Source organism: Rhinolophus hipposideros (genome assembly GCF_964194185.1).
Source record: "Rhinolophus hipposideros genome assembly, chromosome: 19".
In the NCBI taxonomy this organism is placed as follows: Eukaryota; Metazoa; Chordata; class Mammalia; order Chiroptera; family Rhinolophidae; genus Rhinolophus; species Rhinolophus hipposideros.
This window is the reverse complement of record NC_138065.1, coordinates 14195026-14210239: the sequence shown is the minus strand read 5'-3', so window position 1 is coordinate 14210239 and position 15214 is coordinate 14195026. Positions and strand designations below refer to the sequence as shown.

The 15214-nt window shown below is 41.9% G+C and overlaps 1 protein-coding gene across 6 annotated transcripts in view; it reads left to right on the top strand.

Annotated features, from left to right (window-relative positions):
- Nucleotides 1-897: 897 nt before the first annotated feature.
- Nucleotides 898-15214, top strand: part of ELAPOR1 (endosome-lysosome associated apoptosis and autophagy regulator 1) — a 61134-nt gene continuing 46817 nt past the window's right edge. For all 6 annotated transcript variants that reach the window (XM_081025057.1, XM_081025055.1, XM_081025058.1 and 3 more), the window contains exon 1: nucleotides 898-1239. In XM_081025057.1, the coding sequence (XP_080881183.1) occupies nucleotides 1087-1239 (153 nt within the window). In that variant the 5' untranslated portion in view covers nucleotides 898-1086. The remainder of the gene's footprint in view (nucleotides 1240-15214) is intronic.

The window sequence follows — 15214 nt, the reverse complement described above, 5'->3', positions numbered from 1 at the left end:
GCCCCCTTTCGGTTGCCAGGCAACCGTCCTACGGTCTATGACTGAGGTGAATTCGAGAAGAGCGCCACCTGGCGGCTCAACGCGGGAGGCCCCACGGGAGGAAGCGACTACACCGAAAACCGGGAAAGCGCCGCTGAGCGTACCCAGGAGCCCTGGATTTGCACTCGTGAGCACTAGGAGAAAAACGCCGGCCTCTCGGCGTGCAGGACTTCTGCAAGAGATTTCAGTTGTCGAAAGAAGGGCTAAACGATGACCCAGCAATTTCCTTCTCTCTCGCATCTAGCAAAAGGATTTTTCAAAGCAATGACAGAATGGGGATGTCCAGAGACTAAGAGCCCACGTGTAGTACTTGGACAATTGCCGGCTAAGCAAACTGTCCTTGCTTAAACCCGGCTTAGCTATACGAGTCTCAAGGCTTCGCATCGAGCCGGTTGCAAAGGCACGGATGGAGTTGGCGGGACGAAGTAAGAGCTCCAGAAACGGCTGCCTCTGCAGTCGGGAGTACCTCCTGGGACCGATTTTCTGGGCTGTAACTTCTAGAAGAGAGATGACATCTCCCAGTCTTCCTATCGCTTCACACACAGGAGGTGCTTAGCACGTATTTGTCCAACACCACGTCTGCAAAACCAGAGATGCTCACAAATAGGCCATCGCCGAAAGGGCAGTGGAAAGCATGAATTTGGTGGCGATGGCTTGGAGGATGCTTCCGCCGCGTCCTTAACAGAGCTCTGTGCCCGCCCGTGGGGCCGGTTGCAGACCCCGCGCGCGCGCACTCCCACGCGGCGCGAGCCAGCGGCGGCGGCTGCCATGGAGACCCGCAGGTGAGCGGCAGAGCATCGCGTGGTCCCTGCCCCACCCGCGCGGAGGCAAAGAGGAGGCGGTTGCCAAGGCGACGTGGGTAGGAGGAGGAGAAAAGAGGAAGGAGGAAGGATGGGCGGCCTTGGCGTAGCCGCAGGGAGGTGACTGAAGCGAGCCCAGCCCCTCGCGTCCCCCCCGTGATCTCCCTCCCCTTTTCCCTGCCTTCTGCCCGCGGTAGCAGCAGCCGCAGCACCTGAGCCGCTGCTGGGGCCGGTTCTGGACGACGCTATGGCTGAGCCTGGGCGCAGCCTCCAGCCCTCTGCCCGAGGCAGGGGAAGAACTGAGCGGCGCACACTCCGGCTTCTGCGGCTCCTGCTCTGGGTTGGGACCGCCTTCCAGGTGACTCAGGGAGCGGGACCGGAGCTTCATGCCTGCAAAGAGGTACTGTCCCCCCGGACCCGACCCCCCGTCAGTCAGAAAAATCTTGGATCCCAGCGGAGACCTTGGGGACCTAGGCACAGACAGTTTAGTTTCAGAGGCCACGGAGTTTAGGTTTCTTTGGGGACGGGGGTGGGGAGGACAGCAGATTGGCGTCACGGAGAGGTCAGCTCACTATAACACTCATGAAACAGATCGTCCCTACCTACAGTTTGGCCTGCTGGGTTCGGGGAGAAAGGTCCCAGCTCTAAGGAGCCCAGGAGGCATCTGGGTCTCTGGACCCGGGAATAAGGGAAGGAGAAGACACGGGTTGTTTTCCAGCTGGAGTGAAATTACCTCAAAAGTGCCTAAAAACAAAAGATTATCAACAGAGAGGCAAAATAGAAAGTGGGAAAGGGTAAGTGGGGTAAGAAAAGAGTTAGGAAGGCCAGAGGAAAGTAGTGGAGTGAAAGGGGAATCCTTGTGGTTTTATCATGGCTTCAGAAAAGGAGTGTAAAGGTAGGAAATGTGCAGGAGGGACTGAAAGATCCCATCACCTGTCTCCCCATGTGCTTTGCTTAGTATACCTGACAGCACATGAACCAGCTTTGACCAGACTTTTGAGTTCTGTAAGATCTCACTTTCTGCCAATCTCTATTTTCCTTCTCTGGACCTCTGTTGACATATGTCATAAGTCTTTTCCAAGATGTTTCTAAAATGTTCAGCATTCAAACAATAAGTAATGAATGTCTTCCAGCCAAAAAATGCCTTCTGAATGTTCTTTCCGAGGGATACAAAAAGGTATTAAGAAGTAACGAAACTCAGCAGTCTTTATAGTATTGAAATAATAATATTTGGTTGTGTTCTGAGTAACTTTTTTTAACCATATGGCAGAGGCAGCAACAAATATTTACAAGAACTGCACGGGGGAAGGCAAAATAAAAGTTGTTCTGCTTATCTCTGTGAGATGTAAAAAACTTAGTAATGCATCAAGACTCTAGTCCTGTAAAAGTAGTCCCAAATGTTATACTTGGCTAAGGTTTTGAGAGGTTGAAATATTTTTTATAATTGTCAGTGTTAACTGGTTACCGTGTTTCCCCAAAAATAAGACCTAGCCAGACAATCAGCTCTAATGCATCTTTTGAAGCAAAAATTAATGTAAGACCTGGTCTTATTTTACTATAAGACCAGGTATAATATAATGTAATATAATAATATAATATAATATAAAATATACCGGGTCTTATATTAATTTTTACTCTGAAAGACGCATTAGAGCTGATTGTCCGGCTAGGTCTTATTTTAGGGGAAACATGGTAGCAACAACAACCCCATCCTATATGGGAAAATATTATTATGAAGATGTTCCAACCATTAGACTACCTACGACATAACAGATCATGAAGAAGTAGGAAGGGGGAGAGCTGAGGATTGTTGTGTGAATAAAGATATTTGCATTGATGAATATGACACAATTAAGTGACTCTAGTCAGTGGGACTTTTGGTAACTTTTATCAGTCCCAGTGACTGCGTGTCCTGAGCCATCTACACTTCCACCCAGCTACTTTATGACCTGTTTAGAGGTGGCCGGGAACAGGATGATTTTGTCAGCAACTGACTTACTTGCCTTGGTTGCTTGTGGTCTCTAACCAACCAAGATGACCAGTTCAAAGAATCCCACTTGCCTAAGAATCCAACATGGGAGTCTCCTGAGTAGAAGGTAAGAATCTTACAGTTCAACTACCACTTCTTGTTGAGAACTTCGTTAATGATGGAAAATGTGAGACATTTAAGAAATTTAACACGTCGTATCATCTTGGTTTGGAGGGAGAGAAGAATATGGACACTTGAGAACTCTAACTTGTGTATAAATATTGCCTTTAGTCCTTTTTAAATGACTGACATTTGCCTAAGCGAAAGGTCTTGCCACAGAGCATGAGCTCAGGACGGTAGAAAGCTGTGGGCCTCAACACAGCAGGGTTCCAGTCCCTGCCTGTTACTTACCACCCAGTTTTTGGATCTGTAGAATAGGTATTTCAATAACACCTACCTCAAAGGAATTGTTTTGAGGACTGAAAGAAAACAATACAAATAAAACACGAATTAGAGTTACCTAACCCCCTTTCCCGTTCAGTTTCTTTACCAGTAGGTCCACACCCCTTGCCAGAGTGCAAGTGTCTTCGGACTCATGCTCATTGGCCATGGGCGTCAGCAAATCCTGTTTACACTCTCCTTGAGCAAACAGTGGCCGCTGAACACCCTTGACTTCAAAATAGTAAGGAAGAGAATAAACCCATTATTATAATATTCTTCATTTGGCAATGTGAACTGACCCAACAAGTTTCAGGGCTTCCAACCCTACATGATAAAAATCCAATTCAGAGTAGGGTAACCCTTCTCTGTTCTTAATCTTCCTGTGACTTTCTTGTGAGTCTCCACTGAGTGTTAAAGGCAGGGATCCTTATCCATGCAGGGCTGACTTTTATGACAACGATGCTGTTCCAGCCTTGTTTCTGAAATCTGTTTCTGAAATCCCTCTGGTCTAATCAGGGAACAGATAAGTTTAGCATGTGGCTTCACCTTGTGGCAGAGAATAGCAAGTTCTAGATCGCTAAACGTGAGTGGGGCTCGGCATTCCTTCAACAGTTTTCCAATCATCAGGGTCACCAGTGGCATTAAACACCCTGTGGAGTGTTTGTCTTCATGAATCATTTCTTTAGCCCTCCCTGTGCTAGCCCAGGCTAAGTGCTGAGAGCCAAAGAGCATTTCCTATAGCACAGTGAATCTAACTAAATCAAGTGAGAGAGGAGCAGATCTGCCTTTAACAGATCTGCCTCTTCCTCAGGCTTCAGTGCTAATTGCCCCCAAAGGGACTTCGCAGTCTATATGGAAAAGCCTGTACGGCTGAGGAATCTGGCAGACATGGACTGGAATAAAATTTGTTGAATGAATGATAACTCTGCCACTTAGTAAGGATGCTGCTTCGAGCAAGTTTATTGACTTCTGACAGCCTCAGATTCCTGATCTGTAAGATGGGGATGGTCATACCGATCTCATAGGCTGTTGTGAGGATTAAATTAAATTAGGTAACACAGGTGCCTAGTACATACCTTCGACATGTCATAGGTGCTTAAGAAATATTGGTAGGCAGAAAAGGTAAGTACACAAATCGTGATAAATGATGATGTAAGGTGAACATGTGGTAATCAGTGCAGGAGTGGCAATATAGAGGTTGACAGGAAAGGAATAAAACGTATTTAAGCAGTTGGCACTTGACCTGCTTCTGGAATAATCAGTAGAATTTCAATGAGCAGGGATGGGGGGTGGGTGCTTTCTAGATAGAGAGAGGAGCCTGAGGAAAGGTCAACAGGTAGAAAATGTAAAAGATCCTGGGAATGTAGCATAAGTGTGGTTACACTAGAAATCAAGGTAGGAGAATCAGAGACTAAGTGGAGAATCCCTGAAGGATTTCTGGCACAGATGGCAGCCTGCTCAGAGTGGATTAGCATGAATATGAAATAAGCATGGTTGCAGTAGGCCAGAGCTGAGAACAGAGAGATGGGAGCAAGGAGACCAGTTCAGAAGATTTTACTGAGGTCAAGGAGAAGGTTAACAAAGGGACTGCACTGAGATGGTGGCAGTGGGATAAGGGGAAAAGGATTAATGTGAAAAATGTGCTGAAGGTAGGGGTGAGAGGATTTGGCAATTGATTGAAAGAGTAAGGTGATGGAGAGGGGCAAGCGGAGGATTTCTGTCAGGATTTCAGAGTGGGAGAACGGGAGGAGCTGCTCGCCACGATGCAGAAAGAACAGCTTTGGGGAAAGAGTAACCAGCTTTCGTAGTTCTGACTTCTCTGGGATCAGCCCCTATACGAGGTGGGACAAGTCCTGAGATTTTGGCACACTCCCTCACAGTATGATCATGGCTTCTAGACTTTTCCAGTTTTTTCTGTATTTGTTCTAACACATTATTCAAGATTTGAATTCCACAGAAAAATGATCTAGAAAACAGTCAGGATCCCTGAGCTTTCAGGAAATATTTCACCCAAAACACAAGATTTAAAATGACTCCTTTGGTTGGAGACCATCAAGGTTGGATGTTTAAAACATCCTGCCACATTTGGTGAAGAGAGAAAATTAAAATTCTCCGTTTATCAAGACATAGAGTAGTAAGGTGGACTGTTTTTGTTTACTATCAGAGGGGGTTAAAGAATAATAGATTCTTGAGATCTGAAGACATCTAAGGAGTTATTTTGTCTATTCTCCTGTCTCAAGGTAAGAGTAACAGTAAAACTGAATCAGTCTGATAATCACCTGACTTTACTTTAAAAAAGAACTTTAAAAATTACAAAAGTGATACGTTTCATTTGCAGAAAAATTGGAAAATATAGGTAAATAAAAAGATGGTAAAAATCAACTATCATCCTATCACTCAAATTATCATTTTAATGTATAATTAAACATTATACATTATGTTTACATATGCATATACATATGTATACATATGCAACACGGTTGTTGCATAGCATGATATCTGGCTAAAACTGGACAGGCTGGGTTCAATTTCCAGCTCCTCCACTCAAGCAACTGTATGACCTCAGGAGATTTAATCTCATGCCTCGATTTCTTCATCTTTAAGATGGGAATATTAATAGAGTACATGCAAATTGTTTAGAACAGTTCCTGGTGCATGGTAAGTACTCAATAAATGTTAGTTGCAACAGAGAGATTTTTAGGGCAGCCGGATGGCTCAGTTGGTTAGAGCGCGAGCTCTTAACAACAAGGTTGGCTGGTTCAATTCATGCAGGGGATGGTGGGCTACGCCCCCTGCAACTAGATTGGAGGACAACAACTTGGAGCTGATGGGCCCTGGAGAAACACACCATTCCCTAATATTCCCCAATTTAAAAAAAAAAAGTGAGATTTTTAGTGAAAGTATAATTAACATGGTTTTATAGCAGTACAAAATTAAAAATTTAATGGTGGTAAAAGTCGGTTGAATTGAAAAGGAAAAAAGAGTAGATGTGAAAGATATTCTGAGGAAAAAGTTGATAGAACTTGTGAAAGAGCAGCCGGAGAGTACAGCAGTTCAGAGTCTGAACTTGTGCTGTCTGGGCGCGGTTGCCACCCAGTCACATGTGGGTTTTGAGCACCTGAGATATGGCTACTGGTACATGTCAGATTTGGAAGACAGTACAGTAAGTACAGTACACATAACATCATCACTAGGTTCTTAGAAACTGCGACTTGAAGCAAAACGCCGGATAACAAACCAGTTTTACCACAGGCTAATTGATATAAACAAGAGTTAAGTTCCTAGGGCATATTTCTGGTTACAAAAGTATCACTAAACTTCTAAACAAAGACCCAAAACACTTCTAATATTAAACATTGAAACAAACATGAGCTATACATACATTTAAGTAAGATTGATAGAAACCACTAAGATAATGATTTTTCAACTTGCTTATTCTAGTTCAGGGTCGAGGGTGGCTGGAGCCCATTCGGGCAGCTCAGGGCACCAGGTGGGCACCCACCCTGGATAGGACGCCCTTCCATGTCAGAGCCACTCACACCAACACCCACACTCAGTCAGATTGGGACAGTGTAGACGTGCCAGTTCACCTCATGCACATCTCTGGAATGTGGGAGGAAAACGGATAACCCACGCAAAACCCATACAGACATGAGGAAAACATGCCAACTCCACACAGAATCAATTTCTTTTTCTCATCATTAAGAACAAAATGATGTTGAATGGAATGACATTATTTGAGGACCAGTTGTACAGAAAAAAGAATGTAAAATATCTCAATATTTTATATGGATTCCATGTGGAAATGATAATGTTTTAGATATTATCCAAATAAAATGTGTTAAAATTAATGTCACCTGTATCTTTTTACTTTTTTTAATGTGCCTACTGGAAATTTTTAAATCTTGTATGTGACTCGTGTTGTGTTTCCATGGGACAGTGTTAGCCTGGAGTAATGGCTATGCAAGCCTGGCACCTGCAGTCGAATCCTAGTCACCATTCCAGCTACATTATGTGGGGCAAGATATTCACCTCTCTTCGCCTCAATTTTTCATCTGGAAAACAAATAATTTAGTTCTTTTATGGTCTTTTATGGTTTGGTGGAAGGATTAAGCAAAGCACTTTTGCATTTAATTAAGCATAGTGCTTCATAAATATGGTGCTTGTTACTGTTTTATGATCCGTTTTTTTTTTTTTTTTGAAGTTCAAAGTTTTTTTTTTATTTTTAGTTGGTTTCTTCTTGTTTCATTGTTTTTAAAACAACAGTTCAGGAATATTCTCCTGAAGTACTTTATTAGGACCTAAACCAAGTCATCCTATTGATTTAAAAAAAAAAAAAAAGCAATTATAAGTGTACCCAAACTCTATTACCCAAATCTGTTGATTTAGCAAGGTTCTGTATTCTGAAACTACATAGGTGATAGTTTCATCTAGATGCCTAAATGGCTTCCCTTCTAAAACTGAAGAATAGTTTTGAAGTATTTACTCCATGAGATTCAGCGTCCAGCTAATACGGTGGGTCCATAATAAATAGCTATTAGAATTATTATTTTCATCAATATAATTATCAACATAAATAAGCCTGGTTTCCATTCAGGAGAATTATGTACATTGGTACAGAAGCATGTTGTGAAATAACACTCATGACACCCATAAAACACCTAAAAGGAAGGTAGCCATTAAATATAAGGCTTCACTTTTTTTTTCTTTTGTCTTTTTTTTTTGTGTGTGATTAAGACTTTGCTAGGGATCACACACATCTGGTCAGGGTTCACACTGGATGAGCAGGGCCTGCACCCCAGGCCACTACTGGTCTTCAGGGCAGTGCTGGGAGGTCAGGGCTGTGTTCTGCAGGCCAGGGGTCCAGTCGGACTCCTCGAACCAGAGCAACCACTGAAAGGAAGGTCAGTCTGGTTGGCTTAAGTGCAGGGAGGACAATGTTAGGGGGGAGACTTCACTGAGAAAACTGGGGTGCTGTGGAGCTTTCAGATATGATCCGTTTTTTTAAAAACTAAACAGGAAATCATTCTAAGTCATTAAATGGTTTTGTTTGACATCATTTTAATGGGGAACTGGATGAACTACCCTGGCTAATCTCTACTGCCAACGCTTTCACTTTGACCACCTGCTTTAGGCCCATCCACTCTCACTTTTTAATGTAGATTCAGCAGGTCTTCCTTCTTTCTCACGTCATCCATTTTCCCCCTTTACTGAACCATTCCTATCAATCTTCACACATGCTATTATTTCTCCTACCTTAAAAAATAGGGGGGGAAACCCCCAACAAGTTCTCTTGAGTGTCCCTTCCCCCTCCAGTTGCCACCCTATTTTACTGCTCCCCTCTATAGCAAAAGCCCTTGGACATCTTGTCTATAACTACTCTCTAAATCCACTTTCCCTTCTCTCGTGAATCCTCTCCAAGCTGACTTTCAGTTCCACAACTCTGCCAAAACTGCTCTTACTCAATCCAATGGTAATTTCTCCATCCAAATTGAACTTTACCTCCAGCATGTGGTAGAGCTATGATCACCTTCCCCTCCTAGGAACATTTTCTTCTCTTGGCTTCCAGGACACCAACTCTCCTGGGTATTTTTTTCCTATCCCCTTGGTGGCTCCTTCTCTGTCCCCTTGATTGATTTTTTTACCACTCCTATCTACTTACTATTTCTGACCTTCCTCAGGAGCACTCCATGAAGGCAAGGATTTTTGTGTTTTGTTTAGCGCTGTATCTCCAACACCCCAAATAGTATTTGGCACATTGGGTGCCCTCAATAAATGAATGTAATAGATGAATCATTACATGAGCTCCACTGATAGAATTTATTTAACAATCCCCTGTTGTTGAACACATAGGTTATTTCTAACTTTCGGCTATTATGAACATTGCAAAGATGAGTCTCTTTTTATATACACCTTTCAGCACATCTGTCATTATTTTCTGGGAATAAATTCCTAGAAATAGAATTGCTGGATGAGAGATCATTTTTAGGCTTCTCATTGTATTTCTAAATTGCTTTCCAAAAGTTTTTGTAATCAGTCTATTCTCTTACTAGTAGTGCATGAGATTTTTTCTCCCTACCATCATCACAACACAGTTTTTTCTCATCTTTCCCAACTTTATAGCATAAAAAAACTCACTGTTATTTTAATATTCATTTCTTTTATTTCATTACTTTTGAGCATATTTGTTTTCTCTACTTATTTCCATTCACTATTTAAATTTATTTACTTATGTAATAATACATACCAAATATGCATACACATATGTAAGCTATTAACTCACCACCCAATTTAGGAACTAGAACATAATCCATGCTCACAAAGCTTCCTGAGGCTTATCCCCAGCTCCAGCCCCAGAGGTAACTGCTGTCCCAAATTTTGGTTTATGTTCCCTTATCTTTTTTTTATTTAATGTTCCCTTATCTTTTCACTCTCTTTCTCTCTCTCTCTCTCTCTCTCTCTCTCTCTCTCTCTCTCTCTCTCTCTCTCTCTCTCTCTCCACACACACACACACACACACACATATATCCCTAAACAAAAACTTTAGTTTTGTTTATTTTTGACCTTTATAAAAATATATTCATATTTGTTTGTTTGTTTTTCCCCCCTTTCTTCTACCTCTCCCCCCAACTCCAGTTCAAGCCGTTGTTTCTCAGTCTAGTTGTGTAGGGCACAGCTCCCTGGCCCATGCTGGTATTATGAGCCTTGCGCCCCTGTAGGCTGACTGGGTGGTCCTTCTGGTCTGGAGCAAGTTGGCTGATCTCTGTTAGGCCTTATGTGACTGTGGTTAGCTGGTGTGTTGACTGCAAGTTAGATGATGGAGGATGGCCTCGCTCAGATGTCTGACAGTTGATAGGCTGTTGATTGGGGTCCCCAGGTTCTCTTCCAGGTGGCTTCTCATTCTCCAGCAGGCTAGTTTAGACTCATTTATGCGATCGTCTCAGAGTTCCAAGTGCAGTAAGAGAGCAAGCCCCAACAATGTGCAAGCTCTTTTCAAGCCTCTGCTTGTGTCATGTTTGCTAATGTCCTATTGACTAATTTAAGTCACATGCCATGAAACAGACTTCACCTCTTGATAGGAGGCCCTGGAAAGTCACATTCTAAGAGGAGAACATAGAGGGATGGAAGGAATTCGTTGCCGTGTATACAGTATAGCACTGTAAAAAAGCAGAGTTGATACAAATAACCACTCCAATTGACTTAGAGTTATAAATGTGGTTAAATGATGTGACAGAAAAGTGAAAGATATGATGAGAGGTTATTATAAGGAGAACTAATTTACAGTATATCACAGGATGTTTTATATATTTTCAGCATCTTGCTGGAAAGATGACAGCTGAGAACTTTTAATCACTGTATCTGTTCGTATAGATCACTGCTTCAGGAATACAGCAAGAAAACTATAGCACAGTAGAGAAATATCACAGTCAAGGAAAGCATACAAGTATTGATTTGGGAATGGGACTGACCTCCAGACCGCCTTCTTCCCTTTTGACCTACTGAATAATATTTTAGATAGTTTTATTATTTTTGTAACAATGATACTTTCTTATTCTAAAAATTCAAGAAATATAGAATGCAAAAAAAGACATAAAACTTACCAAAATTTCATAACTGGTTAATATCACTGTAAACATTTTGTTACATCTTTCCAGACTTTTTTCTATACTTGTAGATCTTCTGGGAATTTGCAGGAGGGAGGGGAACTTTTACTTTTCAGCTTATACCCTTTGCACAATTTGGACTGTTAGCATGGACATGCAGAAAATAGCGTGGTGGTTACAAGCCCAGATGCCGGAGCTCCTGCTTTTTTACCAGCCAAGTAACCTCAGACAGGCTAATCAATCTGTCTTAGTTTCATCATCTACAAAGTGGAGATTCACTTAGGAAGATTTGAGCATCTACTATGTGGTAGGCACTGGAAATACAGAAATGAATAAAACATACAAAGATACCAGCCCTTAAAGTGTTTATAATCTAGACAGAAGAGGTGGGCAATTTTTAAAAACTATATATACAGAGGGTGCCAAAAAATGTATACACATTTTAAGAAAGAAAAACTGTATTAAAATTGTAATACGAATATATACCGATAACAAAAGATGAATACAAGTCACGTTTGACTTCTGCAATTACAAGAGGTGCTCAAAGTGGTTGCCGTCAGCATAATTTTAATACAGTTTTTTCCTTTCTTAAAATGTGTATACATTTTTTGGCACCCTCTGTAGATGCACACATATGTGTATATGTAAAAATATATATCAGATGGTAAAGATGCTATGGACAAAAATAAAGCAGGAAAGAGGAGCGGAAATGGTGTGGGGTAGTATTATTATGAGCCTATATTACTTTAAAATGTAAAAGTAAATGACAACTTTTAAACAAACACATGTCCCCAGGGACCTTTGATTAAAATCTCCCGTCTTTCTTTAGCAGTTTTTGAAACTTCAAAATGGGGATATACTTTTTCCCACTTTACAAGTGTAAAATTATGTTGCCCAGCCACACTGGCTTTCTTCCCATTGCTTTAGCACCAGACTCTCTTGTGCCTGCAAAACTGTCTGTTCATTTTCACCTGTCGAACTCCTCCAATCCTCAGCTCGCCACTTAAACCCACTCCTCAGAGAGGCCTGCTTTCACCTTCCCGTCTAAATTAGGTCTCCTTGTCATAATCTCTCAGCATAGTTTTCACTTTTCTTTACTAGCACTTAACCACATTTGTAAGTCAATTGGAGTGGCTGTGTGTGACTATCAGCTCTACTTTGCAAGCCAGAGTCCTCCCCGAGGACGACCTAGGTGGGGAGATGTAAGAGAGGAAAGAGGGCTTGGCAGAGCGTGTAAAGGGAATATCTAAAGGGTAAATGAATCCACCAAATCTGCATATGGGGTTAGATGTGCCCAGAGCGCATTTCCCCAAGAGCCATTTCTATAACCTAGTCTCCTCTCAGGTAGAGTGGAGAGCAGTGGCCATCTCCTAGCTACTGACTCTTCTATTTTATTCTAAGAGGATCTCTTCAGACTTAAGATGCTACCAATTACCAGAAGCCCACCCCTGGAAGTTGTTTTCACCCAGACTCCATAGCATGTGCAAAGAGTGGAGAGTTTTTACTCCTGGCTAGGTGGAGGGGAAAGCAGCTTAGAAGGGATTTAGAACACGAATGATGTATAGGGATTTTTTATACTGTTTGCTACAGAATGAGCAAGCATTCTACCTATTATTTGTAGTAATAACTTCCAGAAACTCTGAGGTCATTTGGGAGCTCTAGATGGGGTCTTTCGACACTTGACGAAATATATTCTTGAAATGTTTTATGTCTATACAAGCACATCTGTCTGCTATTTTTATTTTCTGTACAAATCAGATCAGAATATCTGTCCTAGGCTGTGTTTTACTGCTTTCATTACTATAGCTCTATATCGTTATTCTTAACAACTAAAGTGTGATGCATTGTATGCATGTGCCATCATTTATTGAAACAGAAAGTTGACAAAAGGTCCATTCCAGTCATCACATGGTAACCGCGCTGCAGTGCACATCCTCTTACGTGTACTGACACGGACTTGTTTGAGTCTATTTGTAGGATGAATTCTTAAAAGTAGAAATTGCGGGTCAAAGACTCTAAGTGTTTCATATTTCGATAGATGTATGTCAAGTCGGCACTTGGAATTTAAAAGACAGCAATAGTCTTCTCCATCTGCAGTCAGAAGGATTCGGCAGTGAGCGCTGCCGCCTAGTTCATTCCCACTTGGGAATCGCTGAGACACGGAGGGCCCAGCTAGAGAGCCTGTCACCGTTATCAAGCTGCCAGCTGGTCCCAGTCAAGGTAGACGGACCTGATGACTCATTTTGCCAAATGTTCTGAAAATAATTTGTTGGTCAAACTCATAGCTTTTCCTCAGTCTGTATTGTCCCTCTGCTAAGTGATAAAAATTGTACTGTTTGTCACATTTCTCCTTAAGCTCTCTTCCTATGTCAAATCAGATAAAGCACAGAACAGATCATTATAGTCAGTGTGTGACAGCGGCTGAAAAAATATATTTTTCATGTTTCCTAGGCTCTCCCCTGTTCAAATTCCTTTAAGTCTGAGAAGTCCAACATGAGGTTTTTCAATTATTTTTCTTCTTTATTTTGTCATGTATTATTAAAGGCATTTTCAGAAGGCCCCCAGAACAATACAGTGTGAAAAAATAGATTGAATTTCATAGACTTGGAATGTGATTTTCTAAATCTGAATCTTACTGATGATACAATATAAAAGGTAATAATAATAATAACAATTGGACTTTAATGTAATAAGCCTGCATGCTAATTGAAGTATCCCTCTTCGTACCCCATGCAAGATAAGAAAGGAAAACTGTTTTTGAATTAGAAAGGAAACTGAAATTGGCTCATTTTCTGCTTGAAATTGATTACTTCACCCTCCAATCCCAATCATATAAAAATAAAAGAGTGGCTAGTAAGCCACCAAGAAAAAAAGATAAAGGAAGCATCAATTATATCTGGCTTTGTTCAAATTCTCCTAAGGATGGCTCTGGCTCAGAATAGCAGTGGGAAAAATCAGGCACATCAAGCCCTGTGCTATACACAGACTACATGCTTCATAAATTTCAAATTAATGGGTCAACTTATTTTCCTTGTAAAAAATATTTAAAAGATTAGTACTAGAGCCTCCATTTATAAATATTATTCAGATATGTAAATCATCTGTAAAAGAAAAGAAGTAAGGGCTGTGCCTAAATACAAAGTAAGTAACAGGTTAGCAGGAAATCAGAAGATGCAAAGAGCTATGGGGTGGGGAGAGGCAGATTTTTAAAAGAACATATAGAGTTTTTAGTCCTGGGTTATCTAAAAGACTACTCCTGATTCTTTTAGTCACCAGCTCATTTTTCCCATGTGGAGATGGGTTCGGGTAAGATGTCAGAGGAATGTGTGACGTGATCAGCGAGCTCGATCATCTTTAATGCAGGCAATCGCTAACTGACTCTCATTTTAGTCAGATGATGAATAACTGAAGAGAGTGGGCATGAATGAGTATGAGCAGATAAAGGTGACACCGCTGGGAGCGTGCAAATAGATCTCGGGAACTTCTCTGCAAGAGGAGACATCCTTTTAAGTTTGAGATAACCTAAAAACTAAGGTTTTTAAAGAAAAGTAATTGATATCCCATCTCTATGAAAATCTTAACTTTATAGTTGGAGCAACTGAAGATCAAGTTGATCGACAGGTTGGTTCCCTCTGGGGAGTGTCATTTAGATATAAAATTGTGACCTCATAGGTCAGCGTGAGCTGCTGTGGGCTGCTGCGTGCTGCCAGGAGCGGCAGTGACCAGCGTGAGTGGCTGGCAACTAGCATGAGCTGTTGTGTGCTGCCGTGGGCTACCGCATGCTGCCATGAGTGGCTGGTGGCCAGCGTGAGTGGCCGGCAGCCGATGAGAGCTGCCATTGGCTGTTGTGAGCAGCCCACCAACCGACCGGCTGCCTCAGCCAGGGGAGCGCAAGGCTCATAACACCAGCATGGGCCAGGGAGCTGTGTCCTACACAACTAGACTGAGAAACAGCGGCTTGAACCGGAATGGGAGGTGAGGCAGAAAAAGGGGGGGGAAATTGTGACCTCATAAACGCTGCTTTTAGGTGGTCTTAGTGGCCATCCAGACCAAAGGCATCTCACCACCGCCCTAAAATAACTGAGTGGGTGCTTCTCCTTATGGTGGTTATGTTGCTTAACAATTGCAAATGTTTAAAAGAGAATACTTTTACCCTGGATAATGAGAAGCTCGTTATTTCTAGAGTGAATCCCTATCGCTGGGATAAGAAGTACTCTTTTGATCACCTGATGGCTCATTATTTCTGACATTCATTTCCTCCACCCTATACCCTTTCTGTGTTTTATGCCTCCTAGGAATATTGACAGATACTGTCCATACTGGTACCTGGAGCAGGTATTATCAGAGTGCTATCAGTCTGA